Source organism: Rhineura floridana, chromosome 10, assembly GCF_030035675.1.
Source record: "Rhineura floridana isolate rRhiFlo1 chromosome 10, rRhiFlo1.hap2, whole genome shotgun sequence".
Classification (NCBI taxonomy): Eukaryota; Metazoa; Chordata; class Lepidosauria; order Squamata; family Rhineuridae; genus Rhineura; species Rhineura floridana.
In genome coordinates, this window is record NC_084489.1 from 47,758,204 (window position 1) to 47,781,988 (window position 23,785).

Here is a 23,785-nt window from a genome sequence, read left to right on the forward strand (position 1 = left end):
GAATTTACATAGCAATAATTCAATTACATGCATGATTTCAGGGTTCAGTTTACTGTGAGATTTATTTAAGCAGAACAAATATTTTCTAAGCATCACTGATGTTCATGTATGCCTCTCAAAACCGCTGAGCAAGAAGACAAAGTTTGGCTTTTAAAGGCTTGTGCAGTTTGTAGATTACAGTGGAAGCCAAGATAAGAAATAAAAACACAGTGCAATCCTATACATTTATTTATCTACCTGTCAGAATTTATATACTGCTTGATTGTAAAAAAAAATCTGAGTGGTTTACAAAAACCATGAAAATTACTGATAAAACAGTTAAAAACAAGTAATTAAAGCATTTTAAAACAGCAACAGACTAAAAAGATTAAAACACATCAACATTTGTGTGTCTAGACTTGCCTAAACAAAAAAGTTTCAAGCAGGCACTGAAAAAAATACAGCAAAAGTGCCTGCCTGATGTCAATAGACAGGAAATTCCAAAGAGTAGGTGCTGCCACACTAAAAGAATGATTTCTTACAAGTGCAAAATGAGTGTTATGTGGCATCTGCAACAGTGCCAGATTAAAATGCTCAAGTGGGCACATGTGAGGTAAGGTGGTCCCACAAGTAAACTGGTCCTTAGCTGTTAATGGCTTTATATACTAATAGTAACACCTTGAACTTGGCCCAGTAACAAATTGGCAACCAGTACAGCTCCCTGAGCAGAAATGTTATGCTAACGGTCTCACTCCTGTCGGCAATCTGGCTGCGGCATTCTGCACTAACTGCAGTTTCCAAGTCAAGTGCAAGGGAAGCTCCACATAGGGTGCATTGAAGTAATCCAGTCTTGAAGTCACCATTGCCTGAACTACTGTGGCCAAGCTCTCCTGGTCTGGGAATGGTCTTACCAGGTGCAGATGGTAAAAAGCACTTCTAGCCACTGAGACTACCTGGGCCTCCAGTGGCAGAGATGGATCCAGAAGCACCCCCAGACTGCACACAGAGGGTGTTCAACCCCATCCAGGGCAGGCAATTGACTAATCTCTCTGACACAGGAGCCACTCACCCACCATGAGTCTTGACAGGATTCAAGCTGAGCTTATTTTTCTTCATCCCAGCACTGCATCCAGCCAGGACCCACACAGCCCCTTCTGATTTGGATGTTCTGGAGAAATTCAGCATACTGATGACACCTTGCCCCCAAACTCCTAATGACCACTCCCAGTGGCTTCATTTAGATATTAAATAGCGTTGGGGATAAGACGGTACCCTGAGGCACCCCACAGCATACTTGACAGGGGGGGCGAAAGACATCACCCAATGCTACTTTCTGGACTCGGTCCTGCCATAACACAGTGTCCCCAATTCCCATTCCATGGAGCCAGTCCAGGAGGATACCGTGGTCAGTTCCATCAAAAGCCACCAAGATGCATGCTCTACTTACCATCAGAAGTAAGTGCAGCTGAATTTAATGAGGCTTACTGCCAGGAAATTGGCTATGGACTGCAGCCTTAAATGTTGAGGAATAGGCTAGGGTAGAAAGTATTGCTCTAGCCCAAAAACCATATCAAAAGCAAAGAAAATTTTAAAAATTTACACTCCATATAAAATATGTTCAAAGCACCCCATAAAAGTATACAAGGAACACTTTTGAATTGGATATTTACTAAACCAGCTAAACATTAAAAAAATAGGGGGATGCATCTCAGAATGAATTTATATCCTCAAAACTCAGACTCTCCACCACAGCTGCCTGAAATGGATTCCAAATATCTTTTCTTGAGTCCTCTTTTGCAAAAGAGGCTACCTTCCCTTAAATGCATATAGAACAATTTATCATAAGAAACTCAGTGTTTCCAGAGAATCCAGGGTTGCCATCTGCCGAAGGTTAGGCAATGAACCCACATTGTTTTCTGTGTTGGAGTATTTGTGGCATTTTCTTTTCATGAGCTGCCTGTGCGGAAGAAGAAGCCAACCCATGCAAAAGCTCTTTGGTACATGCCTGAATGTCTTTTTTCTGTTTAGGTAGACATTGCCAAGAAGACCCTGATAAATGCAAATCCAGGCCATGCTTCCCAGGAGTAGCTTGCTTCAATACTATTGATTCTTATTATTGCGGCCCATGTCCCAGTGGCCTGTACGGAGATGGGAAAAGATGCTATGGTAAGAGTGCAATCCTTGTAAGAGTGCAATCATCTTTCATTTATTCCAAAGCACTAATGTTTTGTTTGTTTCACTAAGCCATGTCCAAATCATTGGATGTGCCTAATATAGCCCTTCAGATGCCAGCTGTGTGCAGGCAGCAACTTGTCTACTAAGACTGTCCACATAATAGACCTTCATTGGAATGTCATGCTTGATAGCTGAATCCACCGTATGGAATAGAAGATGTGGCTTGGAATGAGAAAAACTTGGGTAGGCAGAAAGAGCAGGATGGCTTAAGCAAACTATCCCAACCTGGTGCCTTCTAGATATTTTGGACTACCATCGTCCCTGATCATTGGCCATGGTGGCTGGGGTTGATGAGAGTTGGAGTCTAGCAACATTTAGAAAGGACCAGGTAGGGGAAGACTGGCTTAGTCTTTGGCACCACTTTTCATGCTAGCACCCAGGCATCTTACTGCAGCACCTGTCTTGTGCATCATGGCACCTATATGCATACATAAAAGAAAGCCAATGGTAATGTTCCCAAAGCTGCATGAGTGGACTTTTGGAAGTTGCAGACTAACAGAGCGATCCTAACTACAGGAAGATAGCAGAATTTACGCCAGCTTAAGTTAAGCCAGCGTAACTAATGCCAAATCCAAACACCATTCAGGAGCGAGACTACTACTGTCTGAGATGGCCCAAGCTGAGCAGAGGGAAAACAAGCCTTCAAAATAAAGTTTGACTTGCACCACCATTTTTGTCAGTGTAAGTTTTGCCAGATTGGCAGGTCACGTAACTGAACTGAAAGAGGTATGGATTAGATTTAGATCTCCCCTTGTGCCCCCGAACCCCCCTTTCTTGGGACTTACACCAGCCTCAACTGAGCCATGGTTGGGGACTTATTATTTATTTATTTATTATTTGAGTTATATCCCACCCTTCCTCCCAGCGGGAGCCCAGGGCGGCAAACAAAAGCACTAAAAACACTTTAAAACATCATAAAAACAGACTTTAAAATACATTATAACAAAACATCTTTAAAAACATTTTTAAAAAGCTCTGAAGACATCTAAAAAAAAAAGAAAAGGTTAAAAACGTACTGTTTTTTTAAAAAAGGTTTATTAATAAGCAATTCCAACATAGATGCAGACTGAGATAAGGTCTCAACTTAAAAAGCTTCTTGAAAGAGGAAGGTCTTCAATAGGTGCCCAAAAGATAACAAGAGATGGTGCCTGTCTAATATTTAATCGGAGGAAATTCCACAGGGTAGGTGCCACCACACTAAAGGTCCGTTTCCTACATTGTGCAGAACGGACCTCCTGATAAGATGGTATCTGCAGGAGGCCCTCACCTGCAGAGCGCAGTGATCGACTGGGTATATAAAGGATAACATGGTCTTTCAGGTATCCTGGTCCCAAGCTTTATAGGGCTTTGTACACCAAAACAAGAACCTTGAACTTGGCCCGGTAGCAAATGGGCAGCCAGTGCAGTTCTTTCAGCAGCGAGGTGACATGTTGGCGATACCCTGCTCCAGTGAGCAGTCTTGCTACCACATTTTGCACCAGCTGCAACTTGCGGACCATCCTCAAGGGCAGCCCCACATAGAGCGCATTACAGCAGTCCAGCCTGGACGTTACCAGTGCATGAACAAAAGTGGTCTGGCTAGGCCAGTCCAGAAATGGCCACAGCTGTCTTACCAGCTGAAGCTGGCAAAAAGCACTCGTAGCCACTGAGGTCACCTGGGCCTCTAGCAGCAAAGATGGATCCAGGAGCACCCCCAGACTACAGACCTGCTCTTTCAGAGGGAGTACAACCCCATCCAAAGCATGCAACTGACCAATTATCTGAAATTGGGAACCACCAACCCACAGCGCCTCCGTCTTGCTAGGATTCAGATTCAGTTTATTGGCCCTCATCCAGCCCACCACTGAGTCCAGGCAGCGGTCCAGGGCTTGCACGGCCTCTCCCAATTCAGATGAAATAGAGCTGGGTATTGTCAGTGTACTGCTGACTAACCCCAAATTTCCTGGTGATCGCACTCTAGGGCTTCATATAGATGTTAAACAGCATGGGGGACAAGATGGTACCCTGCGGCACCCCACAGCACAACTGCCAGGGGGCCAAAAAACAATCACCCAATGCTATTCTCTGAAAATGACCTTGGAGATAGGATCGGAATCGCTCTAAAACAGTGCCTCCAATACCCATCTCACCAAGTTGGCCTAGAAGGATACCATGGTCAACAGTATCAAAAACCGCTGAGAGAACAAGTAAGAGAAACAGGGTCACACTTCCCCTGTCCTTCTCCTAATGAAAGGTCATCCATCAAGACGACCGAAGCCGATTCAGTCCCATAACCAGGCCTGAACCCAGACTGGAACAGGTCAAGATAATCTGTTTCACCCAAGAGTACTTGCAATTGCTGCGGCACAACCCTCTCAATCACCTTCCCTCAGAAGGGGGTGTTTGCGACCGGTCAGTAATTGTCACAGACCAATAGGTCCAGGGTGGGCTTTTTCAGAAGTGGTCTGATCACCGCCTCTTTCAAGGTGGCTGGAACCACTCCCTCCTGCAATGATGTGTTGACCACACCCTGGATCCACTCGGTCAAACCCCCTCGGCAAGCTTTAATAAGCCAAGAGGGCAAGGGTTGAGAGGTCATGTTGCTGGCTGCATCATCGCAGGCACCTTGTCTACATCATCAGGCCGCATCAACTAAAACCAAGAAGTTGCAGCAGACGTTGCACTGGACACCTTATTGGGGACTAAAGTAGATGTGGATGGGGCATCAAGACTGCTATGGAGGTGAGCAACTTTACCCTGAAAGTGCCTTGCAAACAATTCACAGTGGGCCTCTGAAGGGTCTAAAACTCCATTTCCTGGAGTTGATGTCAACAGACCCCTGACAATACGGAAGAGCTCCATTGGACAGCTACTTGAGGATGTAATGGAGGCAGAGAAGTGGGCTGCCTTCGCTGCCCTCACCACCACACAGTAGGCACAGTTACAATGTTTTACTCGTGCCTGATCAGCCTCACAGCACGTCTTTTGCCACTTACGCTCTAGCCGTCATCTAGCCTGTTTCATTGCCCTTAGCTCACTGGTATACCAAGGTGCATACTGGGCTCCACAATTCTGGAGAGGGCATTCGGGGGCAACCATATCAAGAGCCCGACATGCCTCTCTGTGGAACAGCGTGACAAGGGCTTCAACAGGGTCACCTGCTCTATCTACTGGGAACTCCCCCAGAGCATTCAGGAACCCAGTGGATTCCATTAGTCTCCAGGGGCTGACCATCTTAATCTGTCCACCACCCTTGCAGGGAAGGACTGGAGCCATAAGTCTAAACTTCACCAGGAATGGTCTGACTATGACAATAGGGTAACATCCACCAGCTTCCATCTTCAGACCACCCCTTCCTCCATCTGAAGCAAAAACCAAGTTGAGGGTATGCCCTGCCCTATGCATTGGGCTGGTGACAACTTGAGACAGCTGCATGGTTGTCATGGAGGTCATGAAGTCCCAAGCCGGAACACTAGAGGCAGCCTCAGCATGGAATTGAAATCACCCAGCACTCTCGTTCTGGGCTCCTCCAATACCACAGCGGAGATGGCCTATGCTAGCTCAGTCAGAGAAGCTGCTGGGCAGCAGGGTGGACGGTACACCAACAGCAACCCTAGTTTCCTGTCTTCTTGGCCCGACACCAGATGCAGGCCCTCACAGCCAGCTCCAAGACAGAGTGGTTTCCTGGTGACAGAGATGGAAGTTCTGTAAACCACAGCAACTCCTTCCCCCATCCCTGCACCCTGGTGTTGCACCAATTATCCAGGTAATGCTTACCAAATTGGCACCTTCATCCAAGATCAGATTATGGATGAATGTGGTTTTATTGTGTACCGATAAGGTATTAAACAACAACACACACAGCCCAGTGGGCACAGCAGATGAGCAATGAGGAACCCATCCATGAGAGAAGTGGGAGGGAGAAACAAGGCATAGATAGCCTTGCCCTCGTCTTCAATGGTAATTCATCCCCCCCCATGGCTATACTTATGCTGGCATAGCCCTGGCTGAGCCAGAGATCTGCTAACTTGCTCATCCATGCAGATCTTGGGTTTGGATTGTCCCCTTAGATATTAAAATACATGTAAAACAAAGATATTTCAGTATGATTACCTAACATCTTAGTGAGTAATGGTTAGTTTTGTGGCACATTTCATGAAACAACAAAAAATATACTCCTCAAATCACTAGCAGATGGGAGATTGTTGTTGTTGTGTGCCTTCAAGTCGACTATGACTTATGGTGACGCTATGAATCAGCGACCTCCAAGGGCATCTGTCATGAACCACCCTGTTCAGATCTTGTAAGTTCAGGTCTGTGGCTTCCTTTATGGAATCTATCCATCTCTTGTTTGGCCTTCCTCTTTTTCTACTCCCTGCAGTTTTCCCCAGCATTATTATATCTTCTAATGAATCATGGCTTCTCATTATGTGTCCATACTTTGGCTTCTCATTATGTGTCCAAAGTATGATAACCTCAGTTTCATCATTTTAGCTTCTAGTGATAGTTCTGGTTTAATTTGTTCTAACACCCAATTATTTGTATTTTTCGCAGTCCATGGTATCCACAAAGCAGTCCATGGTATCTCCAACACCACATTTCAAATGAGTTGATTTTTCTCTTATCAGCTTTTTTCACTGTCCAACTTTCACATCCATACATAGAGATTGGGAATACCATGGTCTGAATGATCCTGACTTTAGTGTTCAGTGATACATCTTTGCATTTGAGGACCTTTTGTAGCCTCTCGATTCCCTGGATAGGTATCATTTTGGTGCCCAAAGAGCTACCAAAGTGGAGAAGGGAAGACTCTGAGCAAATCCAAAGGGAAGCTGTTGAGGGAATGTGAAGACTGAAAAAGAGGGAATAGGGTGAGGCAGTTCTGGGAGAGAATCTGAGAAGCCATCCTGTGAGGGCATCCTACAGTTCTTATAATAGACCTCCAGAGAAATTTCCACCTTTACCAGGTCAAGACGTATCTGTATGATCCAGTAGGGCCTACATTTACATCTTGGAAATTGCCATGTGGAAGAATGGGTTTCCAGACATCCCATAGCCCAGTAGCAGCTTCACATTCTCTTCTAGGTTGCTTCCATATTTGGGCCCTTCAGTGCTGTTGAGGAATTACTGTACTGCAGGGTGGGAGAATCTCAGGCCCAAAAGCCAATTGCAGCCCTCTAGACCTCTCTTCCCGGCCCTCAGAACTTTTCCCAGGCCATACCCCTCACTGGCCCTGCTGTGCACCCCGACTGTTCTTGCTTGCTTGAATGGGGCCTTGAACTCTTGCTTGTCCAGAGCATAGAGAGGGATGTGTGAGTATGAAATTCTACAGCTGGCCATTCAATAAGTTCGTCTTTTGTTTAGTAGCCGTTCGATTGGGAGTTCTTTTATGTATGTTGTAGCTGAAATAAAGCCAAAAAGCAAGGGTGTCTCCCATCCTTTGACCCCAGAAGATGCATATAGCAAACAAGACCACCATGAAAGGACTGGAGTGAAAGTGGGCAAAAATCTTAGTGTAGATCAAGGACACAGAATTGTTGGTGCTCATAGTGACAAAAGTGTCTCTGGCAAGTAAAGATCTCAGATGTATGTTATTCATATACTTTTCGTTTTAAAGACAAGAATGTAGGAGAGGGAATTGACATTGTTATTGGCATTCCTTCTGGTTTCTGAATAGCAGAATTAATAGCAATGTGTTCGTGGGGATATTCTATTTCTGAAACTACTTTATCCCAAATCAGACCATTGGTTCATTTAGTTCAGTATTGTCTTAACCATGGGTGGGGAAACCTTTGGTCCTTACAGCTGAATCTGGACCTCCAGGCCTCTCTAGCCAGTTGTCAGGACTCTAACCAGACCATGCCCCCTTTTCCTAGGTCACAACCCCTCTCCAGTGCTGCTCCATACCCCTCTTAAGTGCTTTTGCGTGGCTGAAATGTGTCCTTCAACACATTTCCTCCTTTGATGGGAGATGGAGAAACGGGACAGCAAGTGCAGAAACCTTTGTCCTTTGCATGGCTAGGATGTAACTAGATAAGAGTCACATCCATCACTGTGTACAACAGAGGTAGTCTTAGTGTCCTCCGGATGTTGCTGGACTACAGCCTTAACCATTGAAAGTGATGGCTGTGGCTGAGGCAAGTTATAGTTCAACATCTAGAGGGCATCGTATTGGCTACCTCTGCTGTACACTTTTGCCTCTGGCTCCGCCCACCACTGGTTGCCTATGTAGGAATGCAGCTGTCGAGCTAAAAAATCTCTGCACCCCTGCTCTCCACTGGCAGCAACTTTCCAGAGTTTCAGAAAAGGGACATTCCTAGTCCTACCTGGAGATGTGCGGGATTAGACCTGGCTCCTTCTGCATGTTTCAGTGCATGCCCCCCGGTCAAAAACTCCCTTCACATTTTTTATTTAAAAAATGAGCATGCCAGGGAGAAGGCCAGATTAGAACTTTTCTCGATAATGTGACAGGTTTCCACATGCAGCATGTAAATGAACCTAAGTTAGGCATGTTTTTTAACTTCAGTGGGTCTACTCTGAGTAGGATTAGCATTGAACACCAGCCATAGTTCCTCACCTGTATTTTGAGGTGTGCAGTTCCATGAAGACCACTTACTTTTAATTTTTTTAAGGTGTTTACATTGTTGTAACCCACCCTGGGACCTCTGGGTGAAGAGCAAGCAATAAATTCTAACAATAATACTTTCTTTATTTTCTGACACAGACATGCATTTTCTGCACAGTTTGCTGCCAGTGTTCTATATACACATGTAGAATTCATTCTCTGTGTGTGGCTCTTTGTAAAAACCAGAACAGCACCACCCATGCCCAAGAGGGAGGTATCAGCAGGTCCAAGTTTGCAGAATAACAAAGAATATTTGGCAGAAGTGGTTCATGGGGGAGGGGGGGAGAACAGAGTTGCTAGGCTAGCTTCCCAGCAGGTGGGTTGCTGTTGTTTGCTGGCAGAATCAATCTGCCAGTGTGTTTGCACCGCACCAACCTTCCCAATGCCTCACCCTCTCCCTCCCGGTAAGCAAATGAAACGCACCTGCCAGAAACCTAGCATAGTGGCTTCACTTCACCTGGCAAGCTGCTTCTGATGTTTTTTGGGGGGGAAACTCTTAAGAAGGAAAAGCAAACAAACCAAAAAACAGCCCAATGAGGACTAAGCGTGCTCAATGGCTGCAAAATGTAAATGGACTGTTGGGGAGGAAAAAGTGGGGGAGGGGGGGAAATGGAATGGAATTTGCTTAAAACAGGTATGGCAAGCTGGCTGCGTTCCTAAACAGGGGCACTCCACACTGAATTGCTTGGTTCCAGGCCCCATTTGTCCTCTGAGCCTCATCCTCGTTACTCTTGTTTGAAATGAGCTCCTCTCCACACCCTTTTCTGTTTTTCTGTCCATCTTGCTTAGGCTATAATTGCTAAAGAATTTATTATCTGAAGCGAGAGGGAGAGGAAAATGGGAAAGGATATGGAAAGAGCTTGTGCTGTGGTTCTCTTTTTGTGCAGACTATTGATGATAGATAAATGCTAAAGTGTGTTAACAGCAGGTTTTGTTTTATTCTCCCTGCCAACACTCAGTTATGTTTTGTGCTCCCTGCCAACTGAGAGCTGCTGTTTGGGTTTTCAGTGTATTTCTAGTATCTTTTTGATACTAAGTATACCACTGCAAGTATGAATGGGAAAATCCAGATAAACGTAGAAGGCGACTATTTTTACTGATTTAAAAGTGCTTCCTTTAAAATGTAGATCTCATCATAATGCTCTTCTTTCTCTCTTCTGTTTGCTTGGCAGATTTCCTGCAACTGTCAACTGCGGAAGTTCCAAATACCACAAACTTTCCTCGTAATCCTACAAATGTTCCCAGAAATTTCATTCCCACAGAAATAGCCAGCAGCACTTTGTCCGTTTCGGTGGCCAAAACAACCATGACTTCACATTTATTCATTTCACAGAGAACAGCTTTTAGAAAGCTTGTTAGTAGCGGATACCCAGATTATGCACTAGGTGTGAATACTGTAAACATACATTCTGGCAACACAAAGAAAGAGTCAGCAGTAAATTCTGCATCTGACATGTCACTTAGGAATACGGTAATTGCTCCTGAGAAGACAGCAGCAACACAAGACCAGACCTATTCTCCCCTAGAAACCAGTGTAACACTGAGCAGCAGAGCTAACATGATCAATGAGACATTACTAACAAAGAAAGAACTGGGAGGAGGAAATGGTGACAAATTCCAAAATCCATTCAGCCAGCGTAAGGCCAATGCTTTGCAGACCACCTTTGAGAGGTTTGCTATGACACCCAAAGGGCCTGTCACAGATCAAAAATCAGGTACTGCACCAACTGTCCCCCGCTTACTAACCTGTGCAGATTTACCCTGTTTCCGTGGGGTTCCTTGTGAGCCAAGTGAAAATGGAAGCTTCAGATGTGGTCGTTGTCCTTTTGGTTATTATGGAGATGGTGTCATTTGTAGAGGTATGGGAATTTACAATAGCATATGTTTAGCTATGTTATGTTGCATAAGTAATGTATCAGATTTCATGCCCAACGTTTACAGTGGCAGTGTAGGCCTGGTTCACACATATCACTAAACCATGGTTTATTGAACCATGGCTTAGCATCATGTGTAGACCCAGCCCAGCAGCTTAACTATCTATTGCTAACAAACCATGATGTGAAGTCATGATTTGCTGCTGGGTCAGGAACCTTGGATTGTTTTGACTATGGCTTGGCATTACATGTGAACCCATTACCTTTCCTTAATCCTGGTTTGAACTCCCCACCCCATGCGTTCACCATACTACAAAGGTGCAAGGCAAGAGCAGCTGAAAACAAACTAAACTTTGGAGAAACAAGTCATAACTGGTTTGATCATCTGTTAACTGTGGTTAACTCTAGTTCACTACATAAACCATGGCTTAAGCAAGCTATGTGCGAACCAGGCCATTGGACAGCTTGCAGTTCCCATATTGCATTGATTGTTGCATTGGTGCAGTAACATAGGGTAGTTGCTGCTGTATGCAAAAACTTGCATGACTGAGTTGTGAATAAAGAGCAGTCATAGTGGGGAAGGAGAAGGAGCAGCAGCATTAAATCCAACCCTGTCCACAAGATCATAGAAATTATACAAATAGCCCCACAAACAGGCAGGCTACTCACTGGTCATTGACTTGCCTGCCAATTGCGTGTTGTAGTCATTCTTATGTTATATACTGTGTTGCTCACACATGGCAAAGTTGCTAGAAATATAGCAGTTTCAATTTTGCATTGTTTCTGGGCCTAGACAGTGACAGAACATCTTAAACTTTATAATTGCACAAACTATGTAAAAACATAGTGTTTTCGAGGTCAGTGCTTTTAGCTGATTCATGAAAGTGACCACCTTAGAACAGACTAGCTACTGGTCTTATGTTCCCCCCCTCTCTCTTTCATAGCAATATGCAGGCACACGTGCGGTCAAAACATGGAATGTGTGGCACCCAATACATGCAGATGTAAGCCTGGTTACTCTGGCCTTAGTTGTCAGGCTGGTGAGTAATGTATGTTGTGTGTATCTTCTGCATTTAATAATCATACATCATACATCTAAGAATTTAATGTTGTTCTTATACAGCTGTATGTCGGCCAGAGTGCAAAAACCATGGGAAATGCACCAAGCCTAATGTATGTGAATGCCTCCCGGGATTCAGTGGTTCCATCTGTGATGAAGGTAATTGGACTATCTCTTTAATATAAAAGGATAACCCAAAATGTGTACTGATTGATGGTGTGAATATTGATCCTCAGAAGGTAGCAGTGTCAATTATTTCACACTTTCCAGAAAACACCTGAAACAATATGAAAAATCATGTTTCATTTTTGTCACAAGGTTCCCATAAGATTGGGAGCTCATAGTACACCACTCTTGGTCCTAAAGACATTCAGAAGAACTGCAGCTGTATAGAGAATAGCATAATAGCATCCTGTGTGAAGCAGGCTACTGTCTTGCAATCACATTCTAATCATTTGCCACCATGCATCTGGTGCAAAGATTTTCTCTTGGGGTGGCTGAAATGCATGCATAAGTCATCTGCACACACTCCTGTTAGTGTTTTATCCCATCTTCACTACCTCCATGCTGTATCTTTTGTGTGTTAAATATACAGGTCAAAGGCAGTATGGATGGATGAATCTGTCAATTGCGGTTTATCTTTTTCATTTTTCCAGTCTTAAGTTCAGTTCTCAATATTTCTGCAGCAATTTGCAGATTTTAAAAAAAATCATGAAAATTCATCAGCATTTTGGTGCAAATTCCTCTTGCTATACATATTTTTGTATTCAGTTTTGACTAATATGTGCATTTTAATCGATTTCCCTAATATCATGCATTTACTCTGTCGCTTTTACTAATGCATGCATTTTAAGGCATACTTTACTCAAATGTGTACATTTCTTTACACATTTGCTGAAGAACTTCATTGCAAAATTGGGAGAAGTGCAAATTAGGAAGGATGGATGTGTTTTGGTTCATGCATTGTTTAAAAAAGTACAAGTCAGGTAGTTTCTCATTAAAATGCAAACAAAATTGAATTTCTTCTCCATCACTAGTTAAAAGACACCTCCCAACTCACCATCTTATCAATATCCATCCATGTATTTTTGTACATATACATGTTCTTAGAGACTCTGTGTTTTTCAACATTTTGCTAATGGCAGACATTTTGACATATTATCTACGTATACAGTGTTCAGTGAAAAATATCCCTTATCCCCAAATGCGTGTTTCATTTGGAATAGGCCAAATAAAGACCCACCTCTTCCGGTAGGCTTTTGATGTGGAGGATGATTAATACAGTAGGCCAGTAGTTATAATGGTGAGAAGGAACAGATGGAGTAAGTTATGGAAGGTTTTATAAAATATGGTCTTAATGTTATTTTGATTTGTTTTACTGTGTTATGATGTGTATGTACTGTCCTTGGATTATGTAACTCACCCTGGGATTACTTGTCTGTGAAAAAGGTAAAGGTGTCCCCGCACTCATAGTGCAAGTTGTTTCCAACTCTTAGGGTGACGTCTTGTGACATTTACAAGGCAGACCGTATATATGGGGTGGGATTGCCAGTTCCTTCCCCGGCCTTTCTTTACCCCCCAGCATATGCCGGGTACTCATTTTACCGACCACGGATGGATGGAAGGCTGAGTGGACCTCGACCCCTTTTACTGGAGATTCGACTTCCTCCTTCCGTTGGAATCGAACTCCAGCCATGAGCAGAGCTTCAGCTGCGTTACCGCCACTTACTACTCTGCACCACGGAGGGTCTGTGAAGGGCAGGACAAAATGAAATAAATAAAATAGCCCTTGGGGGCTTAAATTTTCCAGTGAGCTTATTTATTGTCATCAAGTTACTTAGACAACACAGGTTCAGTAAAAAAAAAACCCACAGAGATTGAGTGCAGCACTGACATTTGCCCATGTAGCCTCTTGATTTCATCAGTGTGATGCCCATTCATATCCAAATTTAAGTTTGATCCATGCTAAAAATAGGTTCTCTTTCTGTTTGATGTTCCAAGAAGTAGTTTCAGTTGTTTCTCTAATGCAATTATGGCTATTTCAAATGTTTTGCATAGAATAGGTTGTAGAAACCCTTTCTTCTTTACACCTTTTGTTTAAAAGTTTCTGATTTCAATTGACTTCCTGGAGCTGTTATCTTGACCAGCCTCCTTTTGCACCTGCAGCACATTGCAACCCTCCTTGCCAACATGGAGGAACATGCCTGGCTAGAAACCTTTGCACTTGTCCATACGGGTTTGTGGGTCCACACTGTGAAACAAGTAAGTCATTAAAAATGTGAGATTTTGATGAACAAAGGATCTTTGCATAGCAAACAGCATACACATAAGAGGTACTCTGTGTTTCTGATTTTCTGTTCCCCCAACAACTTCTTGATGAATTTACTACAAGTAAATTATTATTATTATTATTATTAATATTAATATTTATAGCAAAATTTTCTGTTCCATCTCAGTTTTTCCAAGGAAATTCAAGACAAGTATCAACAGCAGAATGATAAAAACCAGACAACAGCAAGCAAAATTGTAACTCACAACTCAACACAGAACCTATTCCAAAAAAGCCATCCAAAAACACAAAACTAAGCTAGCAATAAATTAATTAGAGCCATTTATTTATTTATGTTTCTTATACATCTTATAAATGCTGTTCAAATGCAACTGTTTGTATTCAGCAAAAGAGATGGGTCCCACAAAACAAAATACCATAATTGTCAGATGCTAGGGAAAAGAGGTGACTTTTCAGCATACAGCAGAAGCTGTAAAATGAAGATGCTTGATGGACCTCTGTGGAGAGAGTGTTCCACAATTTAGGGGCTGCCATAGAGAAAGCCATCTCCTGGGCTGCCTTTCACATACTTTTGAGGGTGGTGGAACTACCAAGAAAGCCTCCTCTGCAGATCTTAACACCTGAAAAGGCTGATAAGGTTGGAGATGTTTTCTCAGATATTTGTGGCCTATTAATTAAAGCCATATATTTGTCAACCAGATAAAGCTGTATAATGATGGGCTCTGATGCCTCTCAGTTGGCAAAGCATTCCATATGATGGGTGCCACAGCAGAGAAAGCCCTAATCAGATCAGCAAGAAGATAACTACCCCTACCAACATGTCTATGGACTCCTTCCTCGATTAGGCAAAATGAAAACTGGCTGGCTTTAGCAGTTGGACAATTTAATCTGTTCTGTTGGTCTTGGATGCTTCAAATATCCACAAGAACTTGCAGTTCCTAGCAAAAGGGTTGCTTAGGTTTATCTGTTTTAGATAATATAAGCATCATCGGTTCTCTTTGATTTCAGTGAATCTGCTCTAAGTATGACTGGATCCAACAAAAAATCTTGAGGTGTACTTCTCATTAAAAATCATGACATTAAGGCATTTTTAGACAAAAGCTGCAAAATTGTTTGGATGCATGATAGCTATAAAATATGACAACAACACTTTTTCATACTAGTTTCCAGTTATTTATTTTTTAAAAATTTTGCTCGATACAGTGGTTTGCAACAGGCATTGTGAAAATGGCGGCAGATGTCTTACCCCAGATGTCTGCCAGTGCAGAGTTGGCTGGAATGGACCTACGTGTAGCACAGGTAAAAATCATAACCCCAAAGGAGGTTTATTTGAAGTAGAACCATATGCACATGGCCACAAAGAGAAGCAAGAAGAGCTCAAAACATCTGATATCACAAATGGTTATGTTAACAGAGGTAGGCTTTGAAGTACTAGATTTCTGACATATATTGGTGCAGTCCATGATTGGCTACAGTGTGGATGGGAAGGGATTGGCTCCCACAGGAACTTCACTCAGGAAAACGTCCATAGGAGCTTTATGGAATGTAAAATAACAATCAAGTGATTGGCTTGGATCCTAAGAAGGCTAATTTAAGGAAGTTCACGGAAGGACAATTTCCCATCCCCTTCTTTCCACTCAGACACCTGTATATCCTCATAAGCCTCTCTGAAGGGTTGAGGACCCTCCTGAACAATGTGAGATAGGGGGCTGTTGGGTAAGTGGGGAAATTGCCCAAAATTGAGTTTGGATCCTAAGATAAGTTAACTTAAGGAAGTTTACAGATGGAAATTTCTTGCCTACTGTTCCCATCAGCAGCCTCCTGCACCTCATCCTACATTTTTGAGGGAGGGGTTCCAACCTTCTAGAGAGGTTTGAGGGGGATGCAGGTCACTGCTGTGGGGAGGAGGGGGCAAGAAACTCTCCAGTGAACTTCCTTGTTAATGTAATCCAAGCCATAGACTTCAGAAACAAATTATCTGACACCTTTATCATTGTGATGTAGCTTGACACTGCATCCCAAGAAGGCAGGGCATGCTATAGCTTTGAAAATCACATGCCCTCTTATGCATACAAGATCAGCTTTAATAATCTTTCACACAATTTCTTGTAACTCTCACACAATTTTTAAACACTGGGTAGAACTGCCACCTGCCTTCTTTTAAGTAATCTAAGCCCTCTCTCTCTCTCTCTGTCTCTCTCTCTCTCTCTCTGTGTGTGTGTGTGTGTGTGTGTGTGTGTTTTGTTCTCCTGGAGAAGGAGGATGTTTGGTTGTTAATTACAATCTCCATAGTGAAAAGGCATTTCTCAACGAGCATATATGTAAATAAACAGCCTTTGCAAATAAGCATAGGTTGTTTTTTCATCCTGTTGACCTGGGAGGAATAGCAACCTTTCCTCCAAAGTAAATTACCCTTCTATTATTTCTCCTGTTAGAGCATAGTTAAGTGACTTAACAGAGCATTTGCATGCAGTGAAATGAAAAAGCTTCATTGCACTTGTTTAAATGTGCTTCCACTTAACTTTAAAAAGGAAATATTTCTTCCTTTCTTGGCTTCTCTAGCGGTGTGTGACCCAGTGTGTCTCAATGGTGGATCCTGTATTAAACCAAACATTTGCCTTTGCCCAAATGGATTTTTCGGTGTCTATTGTCAGAATGGTAATTTTTTTTGTTATATTTATAAACAAGAAAGTGATAATTAAAGGTGTCCCCCCCTTCTATTTTTCAGGGAAACAATGATGGAATAGATCCAAACTGGTTCATATAGCAGGCACCAAGGCCGTTGCTGTGGGATGCCCCAGGGTGGGCGAGTCATAGGTCATTGTGGTCATGTGGTCCCCAGATCTGTCACACGCACACACACTTTTAGTTATGTTTTATTTATCACTTTGGTTATAGTGTGGTTGGTGTGATGCATCCTTCCCTGGCTCTCCCTGTCAGGTTACTACCTGCTCGTGGTTACTGCCTGTCTCTAGGCACCACCAGGGACTCCACCAGTCCGGACCGCTCTCTCTTATGGTTTCTCTCCCCGCTCTAGCACAGATCTCAACAGATCCCCCTGCTAGGCAACCACCAGTAACGTCCCAATACTAGTATTCCCAGAGACTCTGAATACTGGTATTGTTATTCTTCACCGCTGCCACCATTTGTTACAGTTCCCCTTCAGCCTTGGTCATTACCTTACCCTCCCTTCTGGTCTGTGAAACCCCAGCCAAGGATCAGGCCTTTGGTAAACCAAATTAAGTATTTATTACAGATAACAAAGCTAACAAGATTAACAAGATTTCTTCTTAAGGCACATAAGCATATGGTTTTACTCAATACTAATCCGAACTCCACCTCCCTCCTGGCAAACAACTCTCTAAACCCCACCAACCAACCCACTCAGTTCTCTTCTCCCCCCCGATTCCACTCTCACTCTTCCTTTTATACATTCAGCCATTTTAAACACTCAGCCAATCATCTCGCATTCTACTGCCCATTCACTCCCCCTCCTCTTTCACTCCACTTACCATGTATCTTCTAAAACAACAACACTTACCATATATACATTAATATAGGAACATCACTGGCGAGTCATAGGTCATTGTGGTCATGTGGTCCCCAGATCTGTCACACACACACACACTTTTAGTTATGTTTTATTTATCACTTTGGTTATAGTGTGGTTGGATGCACTGCAAAGTGCAACGTTGGTGAGACTCCAGGCAACTATCAGCTTGATTTCCCAGAGGCATCTATATATATAAATTAGCATATACAAATTTGTAACATGGGCCAGTGCTCCTTTAAGTGCCTAGTAACACCCCTGGCGGGAACAATGGAAATGGGTATCTGTTGTAGTCTGAGTGATGGATAAACTAAGGAAGCACTGGATTAAGGGCGTGACCACAGTTTATAAAGCAATGTGTTGCATGAGCACTGCCGGATCCAGACGGAAGGTTTAAATACCCTCAGGCTTCACCCTACTCTGTTTTGGCCTGATTGTGGTGGTGGTGGGGAGGAATCTGCTCTAGCAAGACTCTGACCTTAATGTATAATGTTAACTTTATACCTGACCCACTCAGTGGGCACTGCTCCACCTTTGATCTCCATCAGACTGTGCTGCTAGGGAAAGAACATGCCTAAATGCTGACAGTCGGTTGATGGGGGCTAGAGAACTGCAATAGCCCTTCTAACAAGCTGGACAGAACTGATTAGCTCCCACCCTCAACCCATCATTGAATTTTATACATTCAGTACGTCGCCTAGAGTGACAGGATTTTCCCTGCCAGATAGGCGTCTAATAAATTTTAGATAATAATAATTTGGTTCCGATCCAACTAGATCAGGTGAACTTTTTAAAGTCCTTGGGCCACATTCCTTCTGGGCAACCTTCTGAGGACCACATGCCAGTGTTGGGCGAACCCAGAGGCAAAAGTGCAGAGCAACAAATACAAACCAGTAGGCTAGTTTCTGCACACACTGACACATCCCTCTGTATCCTGCATCTAGGCAAGTAAGAGACATTATCAGAGTTCAAGGACACATTGCAGGAAGTGAACAACACTTGGGGTGTGAAGCAGGGCCAGTTAAGGGTGTGGCCTAGGGAGAGTTTGGTGGGCCAGACAGAGACGCTTGGAGGACCATGTTCTGCCCGCATTCCTCAAGATCCCGACCTCTGTACAAAAGGAAATAAAAATGATATGCCCCTGTAGTATGCAATGCTTGAACCACTACCTCACTTCTGTATCTCTTTGTCTTTAGCCATCTGCAAGCCTCCCTGTAAGAATGGCGGCCACTGTATGAGAAATAATGTTTGCACCTGTCCTGATGGCTATGTTGGCAGACGGTGTGAAAAAAGTAAGGCTTCTTCAAAATGCAAGTCTCAGCTGGCTGGCTTTGGGAAATGCTGCCCGCTCAATCGCACGTGCTGAGTATTTTCTAATTGCTCTTTGATTTCAGGTATCTGTGACCCCGTGTGCATGAACGGAGGAAGATGCGTGGGGCCAAATATTTGCTCCTGCCCATCAGGGTGGAGAGGCAAAAGATGTAACGCACGTATGTATTATTCTCAGCATCTAAAAAAAGAAAAGAAAGAGGGAAGCCTGTTAAACTGGGCTTATAAAAAGCACTTAGTCCAAGCTGCATCAATAAGTAGTGTTTCATTTACATTCAGTTGTGACTGGAGGGCATCTTTCCACTGCTGCTTAATGTGATTTTTACGGCTTTTCTGTCTAAATGTTGGAAGCAGGTCTTACCTTCTCTTCCAAAATGGCATGTGCAGATTTCCTTGTTTATCTCTGCTCTTAAGCAAACAGGTTTTGGATGCTCAGCTCAGTATCTCACTGGCGCAGCATGTCTCCATCAGTCTTTCTGAAGAGCTACCACAGTTCTGAGATGAATTCCCATTTCTTATCCAGAAGACATTAGACTCCAGCTTTATCAGACTAATGTAAATGAGGTCAACATTAGGATGCATCAGTTTCATATATAAAAGCTAGAAAACGCCATTTTTAAGAGTATCAGACAGTTATTAGAGGCCCCCTAACCTTGCAGAGAAATATCAGGGGTGGGATGGTGGTAATGAGAGGGCAAGGAATATTACTGGCAGATGGAAATAGTTCAGGGATGAGAAATTTATGTCCCCCCAAAAAAGTTTGAGGACTCAGCCCCAGCCACCATGGTCAACAGTTGTAATCCAACAAAATCTGGAGGGCCACAGGTTCCCCTCCCTGAAGTAGCATATAGGAGAGAGAGACCTCAGAAATAGTCTGCTTCCTCTCAACCTGTAGGCGGAGGTGGGGAACTTCTGGCCCATTGGTCAAATTTGGCCCAGCATGGGTCTCAGTTTGTCCAATGAGACTGTTTTCCCAAAACTATGCCCACCTGTCCCACATCAGATGTCATATGTGACATCAGAGATGCGGCAGATAGAGACGCAGCTGGATCAACTGTGCGCCTGAGTTCTCCGAAAAACTCAATCGCGCAGCTTATCCCTGTAAAAAGGAGCTTATCCAGCCCTATGTGTGGAGCCTTGCCAACTATAGGGCTGATCCTTGCACTTTGGTTCCCAAGCGCCGGACAACCAGGTGGCTGTCAGACCCTTGCGAAGTGCTGTACAAGGGACAGTTGCAGCTGGGCAGGACAACCCACATATCCATCATCTAACATGACATCAGATGATTGAGAGGTGGATTGTTGTCCCCACCACCTGCCAAAGTTGGCTGGTGGGGGTGGGAACAAAGAGCGACCTGGGCCACCAGGCAAAAAAGGCCTCCCACCCCTGTTGTAGGGCAAGGGGAGACTGTGCTTGCAGGATTCAGGTTCTGTCTTGCACATCCTCTAAGTCCAGTTCCATAGCCAGCGAAGGATCTTTTTAGTATCAAACCTCCTCATTAAATTCCTACTTGAGTCTCACCCTGACAATCATTCTTGCAAACACTTAGCTATCACCGGTACCTCCTAAGGAATAGCACAACTGTGCTAGGTGCGGCTTAAAATAATTTTATTCAACAATAAGATGTAATTTGTAGATGCATTTTTAGAACAGCACACATAATTTGATCATAAACCTCCCTGCACTATTTGCTCGTTGCTTGCACAGATTTTGAGCCATCAGGGCTATTCCCTTTATGTGTGTGTCTGCCTTATACAGCTATATGCCTTCAGAAGTGCAGGAATGGAGGAGAATGTATTGGGCCAAGTACTTGCCATTGCCCTCCAGGATGGGAAGGAGTTCACTGTCAAACACGTGAGTCGGCTATTATGTTTGGATAACGGGAAGGGGGGGGGAACGGTGTTTTTGTAGGGCTTTTATTGCTGGTTCATGTTGCATCCAGAGCCACCCCTTGTGAACTGGTGTTTATTGTTGAAATAACTTATGAAAGACCTTCAAAATTCTCTGCAAGATGAAGTACTCTTCACTATAGCTGCAAAGGAAGACTCTTTGACACTGTGGCTTCAAGTTTCAATCACCTGCTGATGTCACATGATATCAGGTGAGTGACAGATGGGCAGCCCTTCTACTTGTCAAAGTGGCTCTTGGGGAGCTGGCCACTTCTGGATCCATCACTCTGATTGGCTCCTGTTTCCCACCTCGGCACTAGATCATAACTTAAATTCCAAAAAAATGATAAAGCCCTGAATCTAACATTTAAAAGATGCTCTTAAAATCCTTGGTAATAGGTTAACAATATGTTTGAAACTCAAACACTTACTTTTCTTTCATGCTTAGATTATATTTCACACCTCCCTCTTAACATTTTCATAATTAGCATTTCTATTCCAGTACTGTGCAAAGAGATCTGCTGGCAGAGCAACCTCTACATCCATTGCCCTGCTGTTTCACCACGGAAGATAGATGCGGCGGGGGGGTGTCCTTCATTCCTCCTCCCATTGTAGTCAATTGGAGGGAATTAACTACTTCAGCCAAGAGCCATTGTAGAGTCTCTCCATTTCTGTGGGCATGTTGGGGAAATGAAAGGGCTGTGTAGTAGGGATAGAAAGATCTGTCAGTTTCGGTTATCTCAGTTTCTCATTTTTCCAATCTTAAATTCAATTCACTACATTTCTGCAGCAATTTGTGATTTTTTTTAAAAAAAAACATGCTCATGAAAATTCAGCATCTTAGTGCCAATTTCTCCTAATAAACATTTTTATAGGCAGTTTTGACTAAAGTACACATTTTTGCAAGCCATTTCTCCAAATGTAATGCATTTTTGTGTGTTATTTACACTCATATATTCATTTGTATGCACACTTTCTCCTAGCAAATTCGTTTTTGTAAACATTGGTTGGGGAACTGCATTGCAAAATTCAAATAAGTGAAAATTTTGAAGGGTGGCTGGGTTTTGGTTCTCATACTTTTGGGAAAGTGTGAATTTGGTAGATTTGGCTTGAAATGCAAACTGAATTTCTCACCCATCCCTACTGTGGATGTGTCAGCTCTGTGCACTCACTCAACACACCTCAGTGGAACATCTACATCAACCAGCGGATCATCTGCATCAACTGAGCTTTTTACTTGAATGCCAGGGGACTTCCAGTGGCATATCTTCCCACCTGTGTATCTCTATCTTCACCAACAGAGCAGCAATTACTCCTGTTTCTGAGGCACCTTCTCCAGCTGAGGTTAAAACTGTTCCCTTATACATTAAAACTGCTGGTATAGCACAGTGGGGAGGCCAGCCTGGCTGGGAGGCCAGAGTCTCTGAGTTCAAATGCCCGCTCGTGTCTCCTGTGTGTCAAGGGTCAGCTAAAGATCACCTCCACAGTGAGTGGCTCAGGGGTTACATGCCCTGCCACCTGTGCAGCCGTGGGCAAGCTGCACAGTCCCAAGGAGCCCAGTTGCCCCCCAGCTGGCAGTTGCAGGTAAGAAAGGGGCTGGCTTGCGCAGCTGTGGCAAGCTGAGCAAGCCCTAGCCAGCTGGGGTGGACTAGCCTCAGAGGGAGGCAATGGTAAACCCCCTCTGAATACCACTTACCATGCAATCCCTATTCATAGAGTTGCCATAAGTCAGGATGGACTTGAAAGCAGCCCATTTCCATTTTTATACATTAAAATCCTGTGCCACACACATTCCTTTTCCACTCTTCCATTGTTGGCAAAAAATATTTTTGCTGCTTTCAGTATTGAGCCACTAGCAAACAGGTTGCAATCAATATACTTCTTGACATTTTATGATTCTTGATTGGGATTGTACAATCAAGCTTTCCTAAAGGCAAAGCAATTGTATCTGTTAGTAGCCTGTACCTTGTTGTCTCTTATATGTTCATCTGTCCAGTACTCCTGTATTTCTTTACACATTCATCAAATGTGTCTAAGATTAGCATCTCCAGGATAGTGCCATGGGAAGTCTATACATAAATATTCTTACAGTCTTTGAGGAGTATAATATCATTTTTTAAAATCACCTTTCAGGGATGCAACTGTAATTGAGTGACTGAGCCATTAGCAAAGCTACACACCCTTGAAACCTTTGCTTTGGTTGCTCTAAAGTTATGGACCATGTGGAAGCTGAAAGAGGACCTTCTTTCTGACCTCAAACCATCAGATAATTCATGTATTCCCACATGGCTTGCTGACCTGTAGCATCTACGCCGTGCTTAGGGGTTATTGCAGAATCATTAGGGCCTCTCTTTTTTACAGAGTGGGTATGTTTTGATTGCCAGATAAAAACACATGCACTTTTGTATGTTTTAGCTGTGTGCAACCGGAAATGTCTATACGGAGGTACATGTATACTGCCTAATGTATGCACTTGTCGTCCTGGCTACACTGGAGTCATATGTGGGGGAAAAACCCAGGTAATCATAGTACAAATGCTCAATACTTTTGAAAGACGAAAGAGATTTGTGGAGAAATTAAGCTGCATTCTAATTGTCCTGGCTTTTTGCTTTTGTTTCAAGGTACAAGGACGTCATGCTTGAAGAATAAATTTATCTGCATCAAATAATCGTGCTGGATGGACTCCAGGGCCGAGGAAGTGGAGAGCTTCACTTGAGTCACCATTACATAAACTGCACACTCCAGCCCCTTCCACATGAAGAGTGCAGAGTTGATCTTCAAAGGAATGTACTGAAGTTCTTCCCTTCTCTACCAGCCTGACTCTGTGTAGGACAAAACGCTGCTGAGCCAAGCATGCTGCAACCTGCCCGGCTATTCATGTAAAGCAGAAGCCTGCCAAGGATTCACCTATGAACATCCAGTGGCCTGCACCTCCCCAGGCTCATGGGGCACAGACGTGTTGCAGCAGAAACAGA

General features: G+C 43.5%; 1 protein-coding gene across 1 annotated transcript in view; it reads left to right on the forward strand.

Moving 5' to 3' along the window:
- Nucleotides 1–23,505, forward strand: part of VWDE (von Willebrand factor D and EGF domains) — a 77,625-nt gene extending 54,120 nt beyond the window's left edge. The window contains exons 19-31 of the mRNA XM_061586215.1: nt 2,008–2,145; nt 7,596–7,760; nt 9,991–10,677; nt 11,637–11,732; nt 11,816–11,911; nt 13,919–14,014; nt 15,246–15,341; nt 16,605–16,700; nt 18,789–18,884; nt 18,987–19,082; nt 20,680–20,775; nt 23,226–23,329; nt 23,432–23,505. Of these exons, the coding sequence (XP_061442199.1) occupies nt 2,008–2,145; nt 7,596–7,760; nt 9,991–10,677; nt 11,637–11,732; nt 11,816–11,911; nt 13,919–14,014; nt 15,246–15,341; nt 16,605–16,700; nt 18,789–18,884; nt 18,987–19,082; nt 20,680–20,775; nt 23,226–23,329; nt 23,432–23,452 (1,883 nt within the window). The 3' untranslated portion in view covers nt 23,453–23,505. The remainder of the gene's footprint in view (nt 1–2,007; nt 2,146–7,595; nt 7,761–9,990; nt 10,678–11,636; nt 11,733–11,815; nt 11,912–13,918; nt 14,015–15,245; nt 15,342–16,604; nt 16,701–18,788; nt 18,885–18,986; nt 19,083–20,679; nt 20,776–23,225; nt 23,330–23,431) is intronic.
- The last annotated feature ends 280 nt before the right edge of the window (nt 23,506–23,785 follow it).